This window comes from Zingiber officinale, chromosome 2A (assembly GCF_018446385.1).
Source record: "Zingiber officinale cultivar Zhangliang chromosome 2A, Zo_v1.1, whole genome shotgun sequence".
Classification (NCBI taxonomy): Eukaryota; Viridiplantae; Streptophyta; class Magnoliopsida; order Zingiberales; family Zingiberaceae; genus Zingiber; species Zingiber officinale.
This window is the reverse complement of record NC_055988.1, coordinates 109924446-109950129: the sequence shown is the minus strand read 5'-3', so window position 1 is coordinate 109950129 and position 25684 is coordinate 109924446. Positions and strand designations below refer to the sequence as shown.

General features: G+C 35.4%; 1 protein-coding gene across 1 annotated transcript; it reads right to left on the bottom strand.

The window, feature by feature from the left end:
• Positions 1–23237: 23237 nt before the first annotated feature.
• On the bottom strand, positions 23238–24547 carry LOC122041915 (zinc finger CCCH domain-containing protein 4-like). Its single transcript, XM_042601795.1, has one exon. It carries the CDS (start codon positions 24393–24395, stop codon positions 23469–23471), a length of 927 nt encoding a protein of 308 aa, XP_042457729.1. The 5' UTR covers positions 24396–24547; the 3' UTR covers positions 23238–23468.
• Between the last annotated feature and the right edge of the window lie 1137 nt (positions 24548–25684).

Genomic DNA, 25684 nt, shown 5'->3' with positions numbered 1-25684 from the left:
CCAGAGCACTTGAGTCATATAGCATTTATGGCAAGGACAGAAGAGTCCGAATCCGAGTCTGAAAATGAGTACGAGTCAGAGTCCGACGACGAGTCTAAGACAAGCCACAGATTTGCATCCGTTTCCAAAGGACCCGATAAGGTAACTTTCAATTCGAAGTCTGAAATGTTGAAAGTAATTAAATGCTTGTTTAAAAAATTAGCAAAATCTGAAAAACAAAATAACTTGCTACTTAAGGAAATAGACCACCTTAACGAGCAAGTTAACTTGAGTAACTCGACTAATCATGTTCAAGTTGGAACTTCGACTCAAGTTACAAAACTTGAGGAAGAAAATTCCAATTTGAAAGGACAAGTCGAGTGACTCAAGAAAATATTGGAAAAGTTTGAACTGGGATCCAAGTGTTTAAATATGTTACTTGGGTCGCAACGAGCGGTGTACAACAAATCGAGACTCGACTATAAATCAAATAAAACAAACAAACCATACTTCTCTTTAATCAGTCAAAATGTTAGAAGTCAAGTCCAAGCATGGGTTCCAATAAAATATTTAACCAAACCAATTAAACCAAATCTTTATTTGATCCCTAAGAGTCAAATCCACTACTTAGACCATATCTAAGTTATGACTCAAGGGAAGCAAATAGAAAAATGGTTCAACCAACTTGATTAACCAACTTTACATGCTTAGGGTTAGGTTTACTTTCTGCTTAGAACGGTTAGTTAAAAAGGTTTATCAAACCCTATAACATAGCATCAGAATAGATTGGGATGATAGTACGTCAAGGAAGTTTTGTCGAAGGCATGTCAAGGCTGAATCTTGTGTATTCTACCTGGTGCACTAGACTTAATGGATCTGACCGAAGCTACCCCAGTCAAACATGGGCTAGTTAGACCAAAACTTAGTATTAAGTTTTTTGGGCAGGACTATTTTGGAAAGTATTTAGCAAGTGGTCCATCGTTGATTCACAAGAAAATCATATGCCTCACCACTGAACTGAAAACTTATCCTTAGAAAACTTACTTGATTTACCCAAAGCTAAATTTGAATCTAACATGGGTTCAATAGTCTTTTTTAAAATATTTAATTAAAACTTAACATAACTTAAAACTTAAAAATAAATTTAAACTAAAACTTAAAGCAATTGAACATTATAAATAAAACGTAAATTTTAATAAACCTAAATGAAATACTAAAACTTAATTTTAACCCTAAGTAAAAGTTTAAAACTTAATTCTAATTAAAACTAAAAATTAAATTAACAATCAATTAAACTCAAACTTAATTTTTAAAATTATAATTAAAACTTAAAATCGTAAACTTAAAGGAAAACTAAATCAACTCTAAATTCAAAACTAAATGATTAATCAATTAATTGAACTTAAAATCACTAATTAATTAGTTAATTTTATTTAACAATTAATCTTGAAATTTCTAAACTAAAACATGAATTAATAAATAAACAAAATAAATCTATAATAATAATAAACTTAAAAATAATTAAAACATAAATTAAAACTTAACTAAATTCAAGGTTAATAAATTAATTAATTAAAACTTAAACTAAAATTTAAAAATATAAACTTAAAACTTAAAGTAAAAAAAATAAATAAAAACAAACTTACACACCGTAAAATTTAATTAATCTAGACCTAAATTCAATACTAAAGTTTAAAACTTAATTCAAATTAAATTAACACTTAATTATCTCAAAATTAAACTCTAACTTAAAATGATAATCATCAGAATAAGTAATAACTAATCTAACAATGATAATAATGTAAACCTAATCAGTCTAACTCAAAACTAATTTAATTCAATTAATTACCTCTTAATCAATCAAATTATTTAAAACTAAAATTAATAATTAAAGTTAAAATAAGTTAATCAACTTAATTAATTAATCTAATTTAATAAATAAATGAATCAATTATTCTTAATTAATACATTTGTAATTAATTACTAACCCTAAATTAATTATGTTAATCAAAACTAATTAAATTGTTTTAAATAATTAACTTAAAAATCAACTTTAAATTAATCCTTAATTAATTAATTCTAAATTAAATAATTTTAAATTATACAATAAATTAGAAACTAAATAAATCAATAAAGTTTTAATCTCAAACCTAATTTATTTAATTTAATAATTAAAACATTAATTAATTTAACTTTACAAATCTAATTAACGCAAAATTCAAACTAATCCAAATTGAATTCTCAACTTAATCAATTAATTATTTAATTTAATACGTAAATTAATTCAAGTTTAAATGATCTTAATCTATTTTAATTCAAAATTAACATTAATTTAAAATTAATCAATTGATTATTAACTTGCTTTAATCTAAAATTGATCAACAACTTAAACTAATCACCTTATTTTATTAATTTAAATTTAATTAATCAATTATTTTAATAAATTATTAATCCTAATTGATAAATTTAAATAATAATTAATTAATCTTACTCAATTCAAAACTAACCTTAATTAAATTTAACTTAAATAATTCGATAATCAAATTTAGCAAATAATATTTGATTAATTAAATCAAACTTACTCATTAATTAAATTAACTTTAAACTTTAACCATAGATTAAAATTTAATCAAGTATTAATTTAACCTAATTACCAAAATAATTTGAATCATTTCACACAACTATAGGTTTATTTAGTTTGATAACTTAGAAATGGTGAAATTAATTAATTAAATTAAAAACTATTCCAAAACTTTGGTCTAACATATATTTTTCATATCTCACTTGGACCTTAGGTTATTATTTAATTAAGGGGGAGCATCAACATCATTTCAATACCAATCTTTCCTAGAATTTTTCAAAAATTCATATTTTCAAAATTTATTTGTTAAATATTTCTTTTAAACTTATGGATTTTAAAATATATTTCAAAATTCTCTTTCCAAAATATTTCAAAAATTATATACTTATTTTCCTAAAAAGTATAAATGTTCTTAATTATAAAATTTTGTTTCAGCCTTTCAAAACTTAACTTTTGCATCAAACTTTCTTCTTCAAAATTTTGACTTAGGATTTTTTTTTTTAAGAAAAAAAACTCTAAAGACTAATTTTAAAACTTAGTTCACTATTTTCTCTTAGAAATTTTTCTAACTTCAAAAGTTTTCCTTAGAAAATTTTTCTAACATATCGTACAATTTATGCTTTCTTTTTTTAACTTACACTTATTCATGGAAATTTTTAAGTTGTTCTAAATATATTTTCAAAAATTTTAACTTAATTCTATTAAAATGCTTAGATATTTTATGATTTTTTTAAAAAAAAATAATTAATTACTATTATTTTCAATCACATAACTTCTAATTTATACTTAGAGAACCTTGATTTCAAAAAAAAAAAAAATCAAATGATTTTTCTAACTCAAACTCTTAATTTTTCTCTTGAACTGCTTCAAATATGTTGGTTGATATTATCCCTATTTTTGATGTGTGTCAAAGGGGGAGAGATAGTAAATTTAGGGGGAGTTATTGAACTCAAGGGGAGAGTTAAAATATTTTTTACTTAACTCTGCATATTTTAAACTTAACTATGAACCTTAGTTGCCAAATATCAAAAAGTGGGAGATTGTTGGTGCAAGATGCACCAGAATCAAACTTGAATTTTGATGTTGTCAAATTTTCAAGTTAAGTCTTGTTATGATCTGATGATTTGGCTAAGTGTGCAGGCTATTTACTCAATTGGGAAAGCCCTAGTCATAGCCAGATAGTAAAGTCCAAACAGGTTTGGAGGACTCGACGTTTGGCAAGTATGTTGAGGTAAATAACTGGAGGAGCGACAGTGAGGTCGGGTTCCTGAAGGGAACAACCTAAGGTCACTGATCCAACTGAATAAACTAGAAAAGTTTCCAAGTTAAGATCAAGACAATCCTAACTGTTATACTCATACATGTTACTACTCATGCATTATAACTGTGCTAATTTTGTTTTACAGAAATATTATTGTTATATCGAACTAACTTTGTGTTGCAGAATTATATGACCCCTTGAACTTCAAATGGTCATAACTTTTGACTCAGAACTCAGAATCAGGCTCTATCAGCGGCTACGCGAGCAGCACTCAGAAACCTTCATTTGACCAAGGGTTCGGTCGACTGAACAGGAGGTTCAGTTAACCGAAAAATGCATTTTATCAGTCGACCAAAAAAAGGTTCGGTTGACCGAATAGGCAAATTTGGCAAAACAGATCAAGCTCACAAACATGGTATCACAGCATGATCGGTCGACCGAAAATGATGTTCGGTCGACCGAACAGTAAAAGCATTAATGGAGCATTAAGTGTGAATCTCGGCGAGAAGGGAAGTTCACCATTCGGTAGATCGAACAAGGTTATCGGTCGACCGAACCATTAAAGATTAGTTAATGCTCAAAGATCATATCTCAGCGAATCTCATCACAGAAGGAAGGGAGCGGGTTCGGTCGACAAAACCCAAGGATTGGTCAACCGAACCCAGGGATCGATTGACCGAATGTTGACGGTTCTTATAAAAGAGAGCTCGAGGTCCAGGGCTGAGTAACACTATTTTGGTTTGAAATTCATCTCTATGGAAGCTTCTGTTGTTCGTGCTACTACTCTACAACTCTTCTACACGCAAGCAAGTGTCGACCAAGCTTCAACTTTCACATACTGTCGATATACTTTACTTTTGTATTGCACTTAAACTCATATAAGATAGTAGGCTTGTTACTATCTTATATTATTATATACTGTACGCATTGCTTCTTTCCGAGGTTTTCGGGAAGAAGAATCTTAGTGGATTGTCCATCGGTGCGGTCAAGGATCACGGGCCTTGGAGTAAGAGTCGACATAGCTCCGAACCAAGTAATCGAATCTGTTCTCTACTTTTCCCTGCACGACTTTATTTTTTAAAGTAAAAGAAAAGTTTTGAAAAGCGCGATATTCCCTACTGTGCTTGTGAGATGCTCTGATACCAATTGATAGATCGATTAAGTGCGATAGAGGGGGGGGTGAATATCGCGTTCTTTTAAAAACTTTTTCTCTTACTTTGAAATCAGAATTGTGCACAGCGGAAAGTAAAGAGATAAACAAGTTTGTGTACTTCGTTCGGAGCCTCTGTTGACTCCTACTCGAAGGCCAACGATCCTTGATTGTACCGATGGAAAAATCACTATAACCCTTCTTTCCGAGATCCTCGGAAAGAAGCAAATCATACAAATACAAAGATATAAGATAGTAACAATCCTACTATCTTATATGAAAATGCAATACAAATAAAATGTATCGACAGTTGTAAGTAAAGGTTGAAGCTCGGTCGGTTCTTCCGGACAGAGTAGCTTGAAGAGACGTAGAAGACGTACAACACAGTGAGCTTGCAGAGATAAACTTTGAGATGATCAAAAAACTGTATCTCTTTCCTCATACTTCGAGCCCCTTTTTATGTACCTTTGAGGTTCAGTCGATCAATCCCTCTATTCGGTCGACCGAACCAGCTCCTTTCCTTCCTGGCTGGAGTCTGACGCTGGCTCGATATTTGGCATTAATTAATCATAAAGGGTTTGGTCGACCAATCCAATTTTTCGGTCGATCGAACAGACTCTTTCCCTGTTCGTCGAAATCCGCTGAGATCTGCACTTAATGCCTCATTAATGTTGATTGGTTCGGTCGACCGATCAGTGTAGTTTCCTTCTGCTCCTGATCGTTGTTGTCTGTACTGAGTCATCAAGTTTCAGTTGACCGATCTTACTGTTCGGTCGACCGATCATGGCTTGATCGGACTCGGTCTGTTCTGATCTGATCTGAACACTGCTTTGATTAATTTCTTCTTGTTTGGTCGACCAATTCTCAGGTTCGGTTGACCGATCCAGCCAAACCTGTAAAATAGTGTTTAGACAATAAGCCTACAAAACAGATGTTAGCACAACAATATAATGCATGAGTAATGTAGGACAGTAGAACTATCTTGATCTCAACTTGAAAACCTTCTCGGTTTCTTCAGTTGGATCAGCGACCTAAGGTTATTCCCTACAGGAACCCGACCTCAATGTCGCTCCTCCAGTTGTTTACCTCAACCTATCTACCAAACTTAGATCCTCCAGATCTAGTTTGGACTTTTCACTTAGCTTTAATCGGCTCGCCATGACTTTTTCCTTGATCTTCGGTCCTCCAGACCTCTTGATCGCACCGCCAAGCGTCAGGTCCCCTCGACCCACTTGGACTTCCACCTGGATTCCATGATCTGCTAAGATTTCTCCTATCTAGCCTCCAACTAGGTCTTTCCTGATTGAGTAAACAGTCTGCATACTCAGTCAACTTGTTAGATCACAACAAGACTTAACTTAAACCTTTGACAACATTAAAGCTTAGGTTTGATTCTGGTGCAACTTGCACCAACAATCTCTCCCTTTTTGATGTTTGGTAACCAAGGTTCAAAGTTAAGTTAAAATATGCAGAAATTAAATAAACAAGCAATTTAACTTTTAATTCTCCCCGTGAGTTAAACAACTCCCCCTGAATTCACTATCTCTCCCCCTTTGACACACATCAAAAATAGGGGAAAACAATAAAAGCAAGTAAAAGAAAATGTTCAAAGAAAACCTTTGAATTCAAATAGGTATTGGTAACAACTTAGCTCAAGTGTGAACCTAGTAGTATTGAACATGTAAAAAAAATTATAACAAGTTTAAGAAACATAGAAAAATTCTAACATAGGTAAATTTTTTTTTTTAAAAAAAATATGTACAATATAAAGTTAAAAATTATTGATGTTAAATGTTAGAAAGATTCAAAATAAAGTAAAAAAATATTTTTGAAAAAATAGAAAATTTTGAAAAATTTGAGAAGTGTGAAAATTTTCACTAAGTTAAAACTTTTGAAAAATATTTTGAAAATGAATTTTGAAAAACATAATATAATTTTTGAAAAGTGTGAAAATTTTGACTAAGTAGAATATTTTGAAATATTTCGGAAAAGTTTTCAAAATTGATGTTTTAAACTTATAAAATAGTCTTAAAAAAATTAGCTCAAAGCTCCCCCTAAAAGTGATGACAACCTAAAAGTCCAAGCATGGGTTAGAAAGACTAAGGAACAAATGTCCTTATGATGAAATGTCCAACCGTTGTACAAGGCTAACTACTACAAGATAGTAGTTATTGACTCAGGTTGGTCAATTTGAGTCATGTGAACAGACTAGGTTGTTACTAGCGAGTCAACTCAAATTGATTCATGTATGTTATTTAAAGCCCAGATTTATAGTCATGTAGAATATTTTGAAATATTTCGGAAAAGTTTTCAAAATTGATGTTTTAAACTTATAAAATAGTCTTAAAAAAATTAGCTCAAAGCTCCCCCTAAAAGTGATGACAACCTAAAAGTCCAAGCATGGGTTAGAAAGACTAAGGAACAAATATCCTTATGATGAAATGTCCAACCGTTGTACAAGGCTAACTACTACAAGATAGTAGTTATTGACTCAGGTTGGTCAATTTGAGTCATGTGAACAGACTAGGTTGTTACTAGCGAGTCAACTCAAATTGATTCATGTATGTTATTTAAAGCCCAGATTTATAGCGATGCACTGATATAAGCATATGAAATCTTACGCTAGGTCCTAAGCATCTCACCCATTCTAAGTTATAAAACAAGGGATCCTACTGTGCTTGTGAGATGTTGGCTCTTAGAACTATAGGATCATGCAATTCTACGGTAGATCCTAGGCTACTCCAGAAAATGAAAAATTTGAAAGATACTTTGAAAGAAAATTTGAAATGGGAAGTTTTATAAAAATATTTTTGAAAATTACTAAGTAATATTTTGAAAGCATTTTAAGAAACCTATTCTATAAAACACAACCAACAGCAAAGCAAAAATAAGTAATCAGAAATACAAATTACTAGTACGAGGTCAAAATATACATAAGTCTGATAGCCCACACTAGTCCAGAAGTAAATACAAAGAGTCAGGTATCAAGAGGTGGAGGATCATGGGCAGCACGAAAATAGCCAAACATCCTAGTCTGCTGTGCCTCCAACGTCTCTACTCGTCTAGTAATATCCTGACGAAAATCTGCTAGATGGTCTTGAAACATCGTCCGAAGAGAGTCAAAACGACCAAAAATATCGTCTCGGAGCTGACTGAAAGGATCATGAAACTGAGGAGGAGGAGTTGTAGATGAAGTCGCCTGAGCAGCATCAAAAACTGGAGTCTGGGAATACTCAATAGCTAACGGCGGTATATAGGGCTCCTCTACAGCAATGTGAATGTCCTCAACATCCATTGCTTCCTCGACCGGTGCAACATAGTATGGATGAGTACGCTTGTAAACCAGACCCTGAGGACTAGTCTTAATCCCAGCCAAGGACATTTGACGAACACTAATGAGGTCAAAATCGGATAACTCAATCAACTCACCACGCCCAACACCTACTCCTAAGGAAGCTATGAAAGCTGTAAGGATATGACAATGAATCATGTGGACCTTGAACGAGGTACTATAGCCAGAGTAGTAGATTATGGACTTAAAAACCTAATAAGCAAAATCTATATCTAGTTTATGCTTAAGGACATACATCAGAAAACGATGAACAGGACGGAGAACTGCTTGATCTCTGGATGAAAGAGGATGAATGCATGAGATGACCATTTTGTATAATGCATTGTCATTTGGGCTTAGTGGGATGGAAGACATCTTCCTTGGTCGAGGACCTTGGAAGAAATCAGTATACATGAGATCTAGTGTGAGATGGGAAAATGGATCAGGCAAAATGTTAGGATATGATGGATAAGGAAAGATCCAGGTAGTTGAGGGACGCATGCATAAGAAGCGAGAAAATATATTAAAATCAAACAACATATCCCTCGAAGAAACTCTAGTTTTAAAATGATATGCATCAATCTCACATAAATTATGATAAAATTCAGTGCAAAGTGTGAGATTATATGCATGCCTACAGAGAACCAGACTGTCTAATGAGTAATGGTGTATAATATCGACTATTTCAGGACAATAGGTTTGATAAAATGGTAGATCAAGGTATCTAGTACCCACAACTAAAAACGTCTTGTTGGAAAAAGATTGATGCAAGTCCTCTGTGGAGAACCTAAGGTCTTGGCTAGGATTGGAGGAGCTAGCCTCCTTTTGGACAAGTTTACGCAGTTTTTCACTAAAAAATAATAAAAAAAAATAAGTAAATATGCGAAAGGAAAGAACTAAACTCGAAAAAACGTACCGAGGCATGGTTTGTGAATGCAGAGACTCAGAAAATCGTCGGATAGATTTGGAGAAATAGGAAAGGAGAATTGGATGAAAGATGTCGATTCTGTGGGCGTTATATAGACCTCGATCGGTCGACCGATAAGCGGTTTGGTCGACCGATCCACTAAATTTGCTGTCATCCGAAGCCGAGAGTTGGATGTTCGGTCGACTGATCCAAGGGGTTCGGTCGACCGATAACTTAAAGATGCACGATTTTTCGGGCACCAACACAGAGTAAACGGTTGATCGTAAAGTCTTCGGTCGACCGATGAATTTATTGTTCATCCCTTTTAAGAATAAAATTGACTGGTTCGAAACAAAATATGTTCGGTCGACCGATAAATATGATTAGTCAACTGATAATTTTTTTTTAATTTAATTAATAATTTTAATTAGGTTTTTTTTAAAAGATTTAAATTAAGTTTTTTAAAAAATAATTAGGTTTTTTTTTAAAAAAGATTTTAATTAAGTTTAAAAAAAATTAATTATGTTTTTTTAAAAAGATTTTAATTAAGTTTTAAAATAATTTTAATTAAGTTTTAAAATAATTTTAATTAGGTTTAAAAAGATTTTAACTAAGTTTTAAAATAATTTTAATTAAGTTTTAAAATAATTTTAATTAGGTTTAAAAAGATTTTAATTAAGTTTTAAAATAATTTTAATTAAGTTTTAAAATATTTTTAATTAGTTTTAAAAATATTTTAATTAAGTTTTAAAATAATTTTAATTAAGTTAAAAAGATTTTAATTAAGTTTTAAAATAATTTTGATTAAGTTTTAAAATAATTTTAATTAGGTTTAAAAAGATTTTAATTAAGTTTTAAAAAGATTTTAATTAAGTTTTAAAATAATTTTAATTAGGTTTAAAAAGATTTTAATTAAGTTTTAAAAATATTTTAATTAAGTTTTAAAATAATTTCAATTAGGTTCACGAAGATTTTAATTAAGTTTTAAAATAATTTTAATTAGATTTAAAAAGATTTAAATTAGATTTAAAAAGATTTTAATTAAGTTTTAAAATAATTTTAATTAGGTTTAAAAAGATTTTAAGTAAGTTTTAAAATAAATTTAATTAGGTTTTAAGATAATTTTAATTAGGTTTAAAAAGATTTTAATTAAGTTTTAAAATAATTTTAATTAAGTTTTAAAATAATTTTAATTAAGTTTTAAATTAATTTTAATTAGGTTTAAAAAGATTTTAATTAGATTTAAAAATATTTTAATTAAGTTTTAAAATAATTTTAATTAAGTTTTTAAAAATATTTTAAATTTTAAATTTTTTGTATTTTTATTTATTATTTATAATTTTAATTAATTTTAAATTATTGAATTATTGAAAAAGGTTGTTGAACCCATGTTAGATTCAAACTTAGCTTTGGGTTAATCAAGCAGGCTTCCTAAGGATAAGCTTTCAGTTCAGTGCTGAGGCTTATGACCTTCTTGTGTATCAACGGTGGACCACTTGCTGAAGACTTTCCAAACTATTTTCGCTCAAAAAACTTAATACTAAATTTTGGTCTAACTAGCCCATGTTTAACTGGGGTAGCTTCGGTCAGATCCACTAAGTCTAGTGCACCAGGTAGAATATACAAGATTCAGCCTAGACATGCCTTCGACAAAGTTTCCTTGACTTACTATTATCCTAACCCATTCCGATGCTATGTTATAGGGTTTGATAAACCTTTTTTATCTAACCGTTCTAAGCATAAAGTAAACCTAATCCTAAGTGTATAAGATTGGTTAATCATGTTGGTTGAATTGTCTTTCTAGTTGCTCCTCCTGAGTCATAGCTTAGATAAGGTCTATCTAAGTAATGAATCTGACTCTTAGGGATTAAGTATATGTTTGATTTAATTGGCCCGGTTCGGTTAAATATTTTGTTTGGACCTATGCTTGGACTTGACTTCTAACATTTTGGCTAATTCATGACAAGTAAGATTTGTTTATTTGTTTAGGGTTGTAACCAAGTCCTGATTTGTTATACACGGCTCGTTGTGATCCAAGTATCATATTTAGACACTTGGATCCAAGTTCGAACATTTCCAATGTTTTCTTGAGTCGCTCGACTTGACCCTTCAAGTTGGAATTCTCTTCCTCAAGTTTTTCAACTTGAGTTGAGGTTTCGACTTAAACTTGGTTAGTCGAATCACTCAAGTTAACTTGTTGCTTAAGGTGGTCTATTTCCTTAAGTAACAAGTTATTTTGTTTTTCAGATTTTGACAATTTTCTAAACAAACATTTAACTACTTTCAGCAAGTTAGACTTAGAATAAATTGTTACCATATTTGGATCTGTCGATCCGTGGTTTTCCTCGGAATCAATGTCGATCTTGGACTCATACTCTTCATCGGACTCGAAGTTGGAATCTTCATTTCTTGCCATAAAAGCAAGATGGCTCGAATGCTTTGTTTGCTCCGTGTCGGATTCGTCGGAAGAAGTCTCGTCCCATGTCGCTTGAAGAGCCTTCTTTCGTCTTATTGCTTTAGGCCTTTCTTCATTCCGATTTGGGCATTCGTTTTTTAAATGTCCCTTCTTGTTGCATCCATAACAAATCATTTCTGATTAGTTTTGGGTCTGGTTGAGAGGTGTCTTTTTGGCAGTTCTTTTGAATTTCTTCTTCGTCAGAAGTCTCTGGACCATGTTGACTAGTTCTTCTTCATTTGTCGAGTCAAAGTCTGACTCACTTTCTGACTCGATCTTTGTTTTTGATTTTAGTTCCTTGCTTGGACCTGCATACAAAACAACTCCTTTCTCGACATGGCTTACGTTAGATTGCTCGTGTAATTCCAACTCACAAAATAATTCATCCAACTTTAGAATTGAAAGATCTTTAGAAACTTTGTAAGCATCTACAATTGATGCCTACAAAGCATTCCTCGGAAAGGCGTTTAACGCGTACCTTATTGTATCACGGTTTTCCAGGTTATGTCCAATCAGATGGAGGCCATTTAGGATGTTTTTCAATCGAGTGTGTAGTTGCGAGGCCGTCTCTCCAGGAAACATTTTAATATTAAACAAATTATTTAAAAGTAGGTCCCGTTTATTTACCTTAGATTCATCGGTCCCTTCATGTAGTTTGACTAGAGAGTCCCACAGCTCTTTAGCATTGTTGTATGGGCCGACTCGATTCAACTCCTCCATTGTGAGCCCGCACTGAATGGTATTGATCGCCTTATAGTTCAGTTGTGCCTTCTTGATCATTGGGGGAGTCCACTCTTCTGGTTCTAATAGTGTTCCATCTTTCGTCGAAGGAGTGTAGCCTTTCAAGATTGTGAACCAAAGCTCGATATCGGACTTCAAATAACACTCCATTCTATTCTTCCAATAACTGAAATTTTCTCCTTTGAATAGTGGAGGTCGGACAGTACTGTATCCTTCTTGATATGAGTTCGACATCCTTGTAAGAAAAGAATTAAAGAAAAAATATTTCCAAGACTTTCATCTTGGGATTAGTAGTGCTTGAAAAATAGAGATAAAAAAAATTCTAAGAGAAAAGAAAAAAAAATGCTTTGAAAAATGGTTAAGTTATTTCAGAGCTTATGAGGCTCTGATACCAATTGATAGATCGATTAAGTGTCATAGAGGGGGGGGTGAATATCGTGCTATTTTAAAAAAAAATTCTCTTACTTTGAAATCAGAATTGTGCATAGTGGAAAGTAAAAAAGAGACAAGTTTGTTTACTTCGTTCGGAGCCTCGGTTGACTCCTACTCGAAGGGTCGTGATCCTTGATCGCACCGATGGACAAATCACTATAACCCTTCTTTCCGAGATCCTCGGAAAGAAGCAGATCATACAGATTCAAAGATATAAGATAGTAACAACCCTACTATCTTATATGAAAATGCAATACAAATAAAATGTACCAACAGTAGTAAGTAAAAGTTGAAGCTTGGTCGGTTCTTCCGAACAAAGTAGCTTGAAGAGACGTAGAAGACATACAGCACAGTGAGCTTGTAGAGATAAACTTTGAGATGATCAAAAAACTGTATCTCTTTCCTCATACTTCGAGCGCCTTTTTATAAGTACCTTTGAGGTTCGGTCGACCAAAGCAGCTCCCTTCCTTCCTGGCTGGAGTCTGACGCTGGCTCGATATCTGACATTAATTAATCATAAAGGGTTCGGTTGACCGATCCAATTTTTCGATCGTTTGAACAGACTCTTTACTGAGTCTGTTAAAGTACTATGTTAGGGACACTTTGTAGGATTGAAAAGAATTTAGATATCTCCACAATTACATGATATTGTCCACTTTGGGCCTAAGTCTTCATGGTTTTGCTCTTGGGCTCTCCCCAAAAGGTCTCATGCCAATGGAGATATCTTTTCTCTTATAAACCCATGATCTTTCTCATGTGTTTCCAATATGGGACTATGTTTGCAACCTTACAACCCCAACAATCCCCCCCTCAAACAAAGAACCATAGGCTTTCCACGTCCGATCCTCGACCCACCAGGTCTTCATGCCCCTCGGTCCACCCGACCTACTAGGACTTCCTTGCCTAGTCGCAACTAGGACTTCCTGCCTGGTATCTGGTCCTCTTGATCCGAACATAGGAGCCCCCACTTTCTTTGTTCGAGATTAATATTGTACCCACATGACTCAATCAGACCATAGCTCTTGTGCACAGTCGGCGGTTAAACCTTCTGGCAGTTCGGGCTCTGATACCAATTGTTGGATCGAAAAGAATTTAGATATCTTCACAATGGCATAATATTGTCCACTTTGGGCCTAGACCCTCATGACTTTGCTCTTGGGCTCTCTCCAAAAGGCCTCATGCCAATGGAGATATCTTTTCACTTATAAACCCATGATCTTTCTCATGTGTTTCCAATATGGGACTATGTTTGTAACCTTGCAACCCCAACACACTTTACTGATATGTCTCTTCAGGGAGAGCTTGGGATAGTGTGCCCGCTTTAAGAAGCGTGCACACACGCTACAGGAGCCCTATATAAAGGCGGTCCAGGCATCGATGGAGGTATTATTTTTTCATGATTTTCTACTGTTGAGCTACAATTCTCTTTGCTTCTTGCTCCACCGGAGACTGACTTGAGCGTTGGAGGGCCATCGTCGGGGACCCCTTCCCTGGCTCGGTACTAATACTGCTTGTGTTGCAAGCGGAAGCGACATCCACTGGAGGTCAGCGAGAGCGCCACATCCCCAGCATCCGTCTCTTCGACTTTCAGACAGGATCATATTTGGCGTCATCTGAGAGAATATCATCTGAATCTGAGCCGAAGAATGGAAGACACTGGACGGCTAACCACCGTGACACTCACTCAAGAGGAGTTGGAGATGCTCATACAAGCATGAGCAACAAAAATGATGGAGCAGCAACAATAATAGGTAATAACCGATCGGCCAGCACCGCAACCTGCGACCTCGGCCGCCGATAAGCGAGCAGGGCAAGAGGACTGAGCAGAGCAACTCTCCGTATGAGGACAGAACCGAAGACCGACCAACACCCAAGGGGAAGCGCCGCTCGCACCGATCCCCTTCCATCGGGCTTTGTTCCAAACCCCCACGGAGATAGTCCAAGCGCATCAGGAATAGGGATCATCTTCTAACGAAGCACCCGATCGGGACGCGCGGAAAGGAAAAGCGACCCGAAGCGCCGCACCCCTCGAATGGATTAATAGACAATTCTCAGAGGAGATCTTACAAGATTCTTTGTCTCGACACTACACCCCGTTGGTGATCGGGACGTACAATGGAACGACTGACCCAGATGATCATCTGGATCAATTCGACAATGAGGCTATGCTGCACCAGTACACAGATGGAGTAAAGTGCAGAGTCTTTCTCATGACTCTCTCCGGATTGGTGCAGCGCTGGTTCAGAAGGCTGTCGGGCGGCTCAATACGAAGTTTCAAAGACTTCCGATGCACCTTCCAGCACCACATCACTAGCAGCCGACGCTACTAGAAGACAAGCATCAGCTTCTTCACCCTGAAACAAGGGCCTAAGGAAGCGCTCCGAGCGTACATCCAGTGCTTCAACCAAGTGGCCATGGATATACCCTCGGTCTCGTCCGAGACCATGATGAATGCCTTCACCCAGGGGCTCACAGAAGAGGACTTCTTTCGGTCTCTCATCCGGAAGTCACCCCGGGACTTCGACCATATGTTGAAAAAGGTCAACGAATATATCAACGTGGAAGAGGCCCAAGCGGCCAGAAGGAAGGAGGCGTCGACCGAGCATTCGGCGGCAACAGAGCGTCGACCGGCTAGCAGCCATCTACCGCCCAAAGGGTCGAGGGTTGAAGGAGCACGGCTACACCAGGAGACTAGGGCACATGTTGTACAACACGTGGCGTCTGGTCGGCCCAAGGCGTCCAAGGACAAGGTATGGACGCTTATGTTTTGTTCGTTCCACCAGTCAGTGATGCACAACACACGGGACTGCAGAGGACTGACGCCAATCGTCAGCCGACCAACCCCCAGGGGATATCGCCTTCACTCCCCATCCCCTGATCGACGAGACCGTCGCCACTCGATCGAGCGACGAGAAGAGAGAGGGGAGCCCGAGCGCCATCACCATCAGCGGAGGGAGGAAATCGATCCCTCCAAAATCCCAATCGAGCGAAATAGGTTGCCCGCCCGGAAAGAGGAAAACAGGAGCAACACTTCCCTGGGAGAGATAGGCATGATCGCTGGAGGGTCGACCGACAATGACTCCAATCGGGCCCGAAAGTCGTAGGCTCGGCAGTTGGAGATCCATGTCGTATGGTGCAGCAAGGAGAAGGCCGAAGGGCCTCAGATCAGCTTCGACCCCGACGATCTAGAAGGGGTCGAAATCTCTCATGATGATACTTTGATCATCCGAGCGATGATCGTCAACTACGCCATTCACCGAACCTTCGTCGACACGGGGGAGTTCATTAAACATTATTTTTAAGAAGGCGTTTGATCAACTATAGATTGATCGTAGCAAACTGCTGCCCATGGCGACCCCGCTCTACGGGTTCACGGGCAATGAAGTCTTATGGATCGACCAGGCAAGATTAGCTATCTCGCTGGGAAAGGAGCCGCTAAGGAGGACTCAGACCACCAACTTCATAGTTGTGGGCGCGCCATCGGCCTACAACGTTATTTTAGACCGACCGACCCTTAAGAAATTTCGGGTGGCGGTATCCACTTATTGCCAGAAGATAAAATTCCCGATAGACGATCAGGTGGGCGAGGTCAAGGGCGACTATCTGGCCGCTCGGTGCTGCTACGTGGAGATGGTCAAGGCCGCTCGGAAGACTCCACGGCCGGAGGTAAATGCTATCATCGAAAAACCTCTCACTCTGGTGTATAAAAAACAAGAAGAGGTTCAGATCCACCCAAGTCGGACAGAAACCACAACCTTCGTTGCTGTCGACATGGAAGAGAAGAAGAAGGTAGAGCTGATCGTCTGCCTCAAAGAAAATTACGATGTGTTCGCTTGGTAATTTTGATATACTATTTGTTTATATAATTATTATTATATTTTAAATATTGTATCAAAATTATTATTTTTTATAATGAAAAAATATATAAAATTAATAAAAATAAAAATAAAAAATGATAAAATTTATATAAATATACAAAATATGTATAAAAAAATCCAGAAATACAAATTATATAAAAATATAAAATATTATTTAAAAAATAAATATTGTAGAAGTGTGGTGGTAATTATGTAAAATGATAAATTTATTAAGATCATAAATGTGATGATAATGATAAATTTATTAAGATCATAAATGTGATGATAATTATGTAAAATGATAAATTTATTATGGATATAAATGTCAACTTTTAATTTTAAATCATAAATAAAAAAAGTAGAAGTAAGAAAAAATAACAAATTCTGACTTCTTTTGAGTAAAAGTTGTAGAAGCTGAAGCAGAAGTATATTTACAAACATTCAAAAGTACTTCCATGTAGTTAAAATCTAAGAAACGCTTAATAGAAACACTACCAAACACTCTCGAAATGTGTTATTGAAGTCAATATATGGTTGATGATGAAAGCCCTTCATCAACCATTAGCTTAATATTTAAAGGAGACTCATTGAGGAGGGAAGCATTAAATTTTTAGTCATTGCTATGCACCAATTTAGATCCTTGTTTTGTGTAAAGTAGGTTGATCCAATGCATGATGTAGAGGCCGTCAAAGCTCTTTGTAGAGGAAATCAAGTGACAACTTGAGAGCATCACACATAAATGCCATTTAAGGTGAAGCAGGCATTGAGGAGCATCATCATCATGCTTTGTGCCAATGGAAATGAGGGGGTAAGATGAGAAAGTGGGAAGGATTGTGAAACATTTGATGGAGGAGAAGGGATTTGGAGGGGTGAATATTTGATTAATTCGGTTAATTTGATATTAATTTTGTATAATTTTTTTAATATTTTTTTAAAAATAAATTCAGTTAATTCAGTGTTAACTAGAATAATCAATTTTTAATTTGATTCGATTAATTTGATTTTAATAAAATTTTGATTCAATTTGATTAGTCAATATTAAATCAATTTTCAATTAATTCGATTAATTTATAGATTAGATTAATCGAATGTTCATCCCTATATTTGGACCACTTTTGAGTGAGATGAATCATCGTCACAAGCTTCATAGGTCAATAAAGATCAAGCAAGACATAGAATGTTATCCCCTTCTTATAATGAGTTTGAACAATATAGGAAGTTACCAGTTATTCTCTAAAGTATTGTGTGTTTTCTGTTAGGAAGTATTCACAAAATTGTGCTTGATATTTCTATGATAAAATGGCTATGAAAAACACAATCCAAAGGGCTTGCTAATGATTTCTCTATTAGCCTTTGGTAAAATTTTCCTTCTTTTATTACTGTTATGTTTTGTATATAGAAGATACATATTGTTCAAAGTTTCATCACCTTTGAAAAGGAAAATTTTCTTAATGGATTTTAGGAGAAATTCACTTTCCATTAAATTAGTAGGTCAAATCATGCAAAACTTGTTGGGACCAGGGCGAATTAGAGGAGGATGAATATCTTCGGTCACATATAGTTGATTGCACAATAAAAGCTTGAACAAATTATTAACACAATGCAAATAAAATTGGTTTTACTTAATTCACTGCCTCCTAAAATGACTACATCCCAGGACTATTCCTAATAACTACCACCACTATTCTTCTCCTTCTCGCATGCCTTTCAAAGGCGAAGAAACTTCTTACAACTTATTTTTATAACAAATATAACCAAATATAAAATCAAAAGAAATCAAAACAAACACATTTACACAAGTGAGTTTTGCTTTGGATGTTTCTTGTTGTTTTAAATTTCTTCTTGTTGGTCCAAAATTATAACAACACTTAATTCTCAAACCCCCAATAATCAAATTTTTTTTATCTTCCTCGAAACTCTCTTTTATAAAGTTATTGTCGGACTAATTTTTATCTATCAATCGACTGATTTTACCTAGTTAATTATTTCACTGTAGATTCGAACGTTGCTATGACCTATCAGCTCAACAACTCCGTCCATCTCAATATCAATTGACAATCATTACAATCAGTCAATGCTTAATCAGTCGAATCCCATAGTTGAATTATGAATTCTCTGTTCGCTTGAACAATAACATCAATCGATTGCTACACTCCATCAATCAACTGCTTACGATCAGCCATGTTTTTCAATCGATTTTTTGAAGCTTAAGTTCACTGCTATAGTGCCTGAATAAAATCATCAGTCAAATGGTGGCATACCAAATCATCATCCACAGTTAGTGTAGCACAATCGACTCATGCATTATTCACAATGCTGAAAACTCCCTCAAACATAAATTTTAAAATTTATGATATATACTATCAATCAATCGATTAATACTTCTATTTTAATATTACCAAAGTTGACTAAATGAATTCAAAACAATTGAAGGTTGGGTCCAAAACTAACCACTAGAGTTGTTCTAGTTGGCTGTTAATTGAAAGTTGTTTTATATAAATGTTGGGTGCATTTTATTTTCTTTTGAGAATTATGTATAAAGTTATGTGACATTTATGTGATAAAGTAGTTAAATAAAAATGATTTCTTTGGCAATTTCATTTTATAAATCAATATGCCGTGGAATAGAATAAAAAATTCAAACAACATAAAATCTTAATGGTTAGCATTGTTTTTTTGTTTTATAATTTTATATTGTTCTTTTGTGCATGTTATTTTGACATTAATAATAGAATCCACACAACAACGTATATACACATTCTAACAAGCATTTCACCTTTTTGCACAAATGCACAAATGCCAGAGAAAAAGAAAATTTATATCTATTGAACTCTGAAAGGGCGTACAGTGTTATACTCAACATTCTTTATCCCATCATGTGTCTAACCCAAACCTCTCATCTTCTTTTTTGTGCTTTTCCTCACAATTATCATGTCCATGAAACCCTAAAAGTTCCTAAGTGAAAGTAGACTATTTTTTAGGAGGCGAATGCACATGAGAACTAGTAAATCGACACTGTCGAGAAGGAAATAATTGTAAAGTGCAAATAGATATTTATGGACAAATATATATGTGATGGCTCGATGGAATGATACAAAGCATGTTTAGTTGCCAACGAGTTCACTTAAACTTATGACTTATGGCATTAACTACCTAACAACGTTCACCCCATTTGCAAAACAACACACTATAAGAGTTCGGAGGAAGAAGTGCACATGGCTAATGCCGAAGATTTTGTGAAAACTATGATAAAAGAGTGTATAAACTGAAAGGGAATGCAAACTCTATAAGAGTTAATCATATCATTCCAAGATGTTCATTTTTTTTAATAAACAGATCTAGAATATTTTACCTGACTAAAATATCCTATCAAATTTGGTAATTTTATATTCTTAATTGTTAATAAGAAAAGACATTTTAATTGTATACATCCTAGTTATTTTATAGCAAGAAATATATCCTAGTTCCTGATTTTGTGAGTATTTCTCTACTATTTATTCTTGCATCAAGTTATTATTATTTTTCTCATTTCATTAAACCTATAATTTTTCATTCACTAAAAAAAACTAATTTATGATAATCTAAATACAATATAAATCTATAAAAATCATTACATGATAAATCATCTTCATTGTTATTATCCTACTTAGGATTGACTTATATAAATCTTCACTCTACTAAGTTATGTCCAAGGCATAATAGTGAAACTAATTAATTCACTATTATTATCACATTGACAATGTAAACCCAAACATATTTTTCCACCTGTTGGCGATTAAAAAAATAACTTCAACAGCATTGCAGGCATCAATCTTAAAGCTAAACCAAGGTTGGGTTAAGTGGGTGCAATGCCCCACTTATTCTTGCTACTTTTGTAATACAATTGAGGGGCAAAAAAAAAAAAATAGATTTCTTTGTTTTAGTTATGTATTCTTACAAAATAAAATACTTTTCCTAGTTTGCATCTCCAACACAATTAGCTAAACTCAAGATGAAGTAATAGAATAAAAAGGTTAAAATATGAAAGAATAAGACTAATATATGTTTTTTTATTTCACAGCCAAAGTTAAGAAGGTAACTTTGCAATAGTAATGAAGAGAAACGAAAGTGATTATTAAAGAAATAGTTAGGCTAAGCTGTGAGGATCTATAAAAGAACAAGAATGACAAGGGTGCAAGATAATATTGCAAAGCTCCATTCTAAGCAGCCATTAGCTAAAAAGGAGTCGCAGGAAAGATTAATGGTGATTGTTTAATATCCATCTCTTAGAGCAAGAGAAAGAAAGAGAGGTAGAGGAAGAAACAAAACTTATGCAGGTTGTTTCAAGGGCTACTGAATATGAACATGGTCAAATTCTCAATTGTCGATTGCAGGTCTACAAGTCAAATAAACCTAAAAAGACTAAACTGACATCACCATTCATTCTTGAAATAAAATTGTTCCATGTCATGTAAATTGTCAATTGCAGTTTTGCGAGTCAAATAAACCTAAAATAACAATTTTCCAAAGGGCCCACCCAAAATTTGGAATTGCCCAAATGGCGCTCTGACATTTGAAAAAGCCCAAAAGGCACATCTCTTTTCCGTTTTACCCTTATGCTAAAGGGAGCTTTTTCTTCTCTTTCCTTTCTCCTTTGCTTCTTTCTATCTTCTCTTTTCTCTTAAACTAAATTAAACTTTTCTCTCTCTCTTTTACATGCAACAACTGGCCCCACGGGGTTATCCGAAGGGGTTAGGACGTAGAAGTTTGCCCAATGAGAACGTGGGTTCGAATCGCGACGACAGCAAGGGCGTAAATCCCTTATCCCCGTGTCCCTCAGCCCACTGCGCCTTTAACTCATTCGGCTACCGTGATTAACCCCCCTCGTGATAGCCTTGGGCAAGGTCCACGGGGGCGCTGGGGGCGAGCATTATCGCCTTTTGCCCAACAACTGTGGTACAAGTTTAATTACATCAACACCATGACGGTACTAGTTTCTAAAAACCAACACCATGACAATGTCAGTGTATTAAGCTATGGTGTTAGTAAAAAAAAAGAAAAAAAAGTAAAGAATGACGTATTTGGACTCTGAGAAATCCACAAGAATTGGAATATGTTCAATCGGAGTTTTTTGGATCCATCAATGAATTTTAACTGAAACTCATTAATGGACTTTTAGGAGATTTGGATTTTTAAAAAGTTGACATGTAATGGAAGAGGATAGTACAGTGAAGGTATTTATAATGTTCATGCTTAATTTTGGCATCCCTACGATAAGTTATATATATGTGTCAATTGTCTTAAAGTCATAAATTTTGAAAATCAACTGATCAATGCTGTTAATGACTTCAAATTGATATTTCTGGGCAATATAGACTCTGGGGACTTCAAAAACATATGACATTTGGAATGGATCATATCAGAACTCTCTAAGTAAATCAATGAGTTAAGACTGAAATCCATTGATCCCTCTAAAAAGACTTTAAACAATACCTTTTATTCTCTTATCTTGGGTGCGATCATATCAGCAGTAATGCACTGCTTCCGAGGCAATGGTGCATTTGTTAGGCTCTTTAAGTGGTTAACCATGTATCTAAAGGTCGAATCTTAGCTGCGACGCGCTGCAGGGATTTTCCTCTAGTGGAATGACAAATCTAAGGACGATGGCCGCTTGGATGGGTCTCCACAAGCGCTTCTCAATTTACTATGGTGGTTAGTAAAAACTTTCGAGATACTTGGCCAATCACCTCCAAGATTAGCACCCCAATGGCATGCAAAGGAAAGAGAAAAGTTTAATTTAATTTAATTTAAGAGGAAAGAGAAGAGAGAAAAATTGTTGCATACAAATGAGAGAAGAAAAAGAAGAAAAAGTCAGCCTTGATTGAGGGATAAAACGGAAAAGAGATGTGCCTTTTGGGCATTGTCAAACCTTGGAGCGCATTTTGGGCCATTCCAAATTTTAGGTGTGCTCTTTGGGAAATTGCCCAACCTAAAAGGCTAAACTGAGATCACCATTCATTCTTGAACTAAATTGTTCCATGTCATGTAGATATCTAATAAAATCAAAGGAACAGATTAAATATAGCAATGAGTTAATCTAGAAAGAGTTTCCACATAGATTTTCATTATTGAGCATATCAGTACTACTAACAGCTACATAGCATACCAACAACTATCACCATTCAATTTCACTACCTATCCATAACATAGAAGAAAATTGTGCAAATTGAGGAGGCAACTTGCCAGCCAAAACTCTACACTACCATCCACTGAACAGACCATCACAGTCAATCATGATTAAGAAAAGTACACCAATGCACAAAATCTCATCCAATTACTAGAGAAACATTAAGCTGATCCTAAAAGCTCACACTATAACTTATTGGTCATTGCAAGATAAAAATTCAGAGGAAAGCTGTGGCTTACCTTGAGGAAAATTCCATTATTGAACAACCAACCCAAGTGACAAAAACCATTCAATTTCACTACCTATCCATAACATAGAAGAAAATTGTGCAAATTGAGGAGGCAACTTGCCAGCCAAAACTCTACACTGCCATCCACTGAACAGACCATCACAGTCAATCATGATTAAGAAAAGTACACCAATGCACAAAATCTCATCCAATTACTAGAGAAACATTAAGCCGATCCTAAAAGCTCACACTATAACTTATTGGTCATTGCAAGATAAAATACAGAGGAAAGCTGTGGCTTACCTTGAGGAAATTTCCATTATTGAACAACCAACCCAAGTGACAAATCCGAGCAGCAAGCCCTAGGCCAAGATCAAATTCACAAGAGGCCAACTTCCTCAGCAGCATCGATTTCCACTCCTCCAAATTGCTCCACCTCAAAGCTCAGACTTGTGCTCACCATTTCTCCCGGATCTAAAGGTTTCAACAGTTTGATGGGATCACCCAACTCTGTAACTGTGTTGGTCCTCGCCTCCTCACTAGAGTCCCTTACGATCGCATCACCGCCTCTATCAAGCTCTCCTCCGACAGCAACGCCCTCCTGTTCTGCGCTGGCAGTATCGTCAACCTCGCCGGAGACATCATCCGCAGATTTTACAAATTTCCCGCCGACCCTTGGCTTCATTTCGGCATGAGCCCTCCTCGACTCGTATCGGATCGTCTTATCAAAGTTCCGGTTTTTCCGCTTTTCCTTGTACCTCATCACGCTGGCCTCACGCCCCGCGCTCTCCCCTTCTGATGAAGGCCGACGCCGTTTCCTGCCTCCGATACCATCGTCGTCGTCGCCTGGATCTCCAGCGGACTGTTCACCCTCGTCCGACGACAGCTGCACAATGTGGTTGGGGTTCGAACTCGGCGTAGGGCTGGGGTTAGGATTAGGGTTGGGATTAGAATTGGGCGGAGGGTTAGGGAGAGGAGCGGCAGCACTAGGATTAGGGCTAGGATTAGGAGGGAAAGGGTGCTGATAAGCATAAGGAGCAGCGTAAGCGCCAGAAACAGGGCTAAGATTGGAGCCAAAGGTGGTTCCGGTAGGGGGAACAGCGACGATCCAGCTCTGGCCGTGGACGACGGAGGCGCAGCCGGCGCAGAGGAAAGACCACTCGACGCGGCAGAAGGGGATGCCGGGCGTGGCACGGCAGGATTCGCACTCTCTCGCGGCGATTCCCGCGCCGAGGGTTGGGACCTGAGCTCCACCACCCGCCCCGCGGCCGCGGCCGCGACCGACGCCACCACCGCCACTGGCCATCGGAGTCGGAGTGGGTTGGGCTTTAAGTTTCGGGCGGTGGGGGTGGGATTGGGATGGGGAGGTTGGTTGGGGGACGGGGAAGTTGTGTACCCACGCGATCGGTTAGGGTTGCCGGAGGGTTCAGTCTCCTGGGCATCGCGCATACGTGGAGCCTCGTCGTCCACATACGGATACGTGGTTTTACGCGATAACGCAGTGGTTTTTGGGCGACCCGCTGCCCACGCCGATGCGCCTGTCCCCACCTCGATGAATGCGTGGGTCGCTCGATGGGTGACGATTTCCACGAGTGAGAATTTTTTTATTTAATTTCGGTTGTTGACCTATTAATCTTTTTAAAATATCCTTCATCTTAATATATTTTTTAATATTTAATTAAATTTTGATTCAAATTCGTTATATTTGCCAGTAGAGCAGTCAGATGGATCGAGACGGGATTATCCATAGCGGGCCGGCCATTTAGTAAAGCGGGCCGGTCATTCTTGACTAGTTAGAAAATCCTCAATTTAATGTAATTTAAGACGAGTTATGGCTTAGACTGATCAATTCATGGGTGTATAAAAAATTTTAAAAATTTTTTATATCTTTAACCGATTTCATCAATTGAATATATAAAAATAAATATTTTAAATATAAGTAGACAAAAATAAGTAATTATGTTTAGAAAAGTATGGATTTTATTTTAAAATTATAATAAAGAAATGTAATAAATTGACATAAATTTTAGTTTATATGTGTCTTTCAATCTATGGGTTAACCCAAGCAATGTTGTAGGCCGGCTAACACGAGTCATGGGCCTAGATGGGTTGACCCACGGTGGACTTATATTAATAAAATTTCAACTTAATATATTTAAATTATTTAATGAGACGGATCGACAAGGTCTAAATTAATGACTCTATTACCAATAAAAAAATAATACATTTGTATTTTTATTTAGACAAAAATAAATAAAAAAAAAAGGCCTCCATAAAATAAGATAATAACATTATTGTTCAAGTTAGCAATCAATTACTAAATATTGTAACCGGTACATGATAGCTTTTACACAATCAATCATTACATAATGTTAATTTGAAATGTAATAGATATCATGAATTTCTCTTAATTTGTTTTGCATATTAAAATAATATTTTAATTAGATTATCACTCTCCAATAAATAAAAATAAATGTTAATTAAAAATGTATATATATAACGATTTATTAAATGATGAACATTCTTTTAATTTTTATATATTTTATTTTATTTATTTTACTCATTAAAATACTATTTTAATCAGACTATCACTCT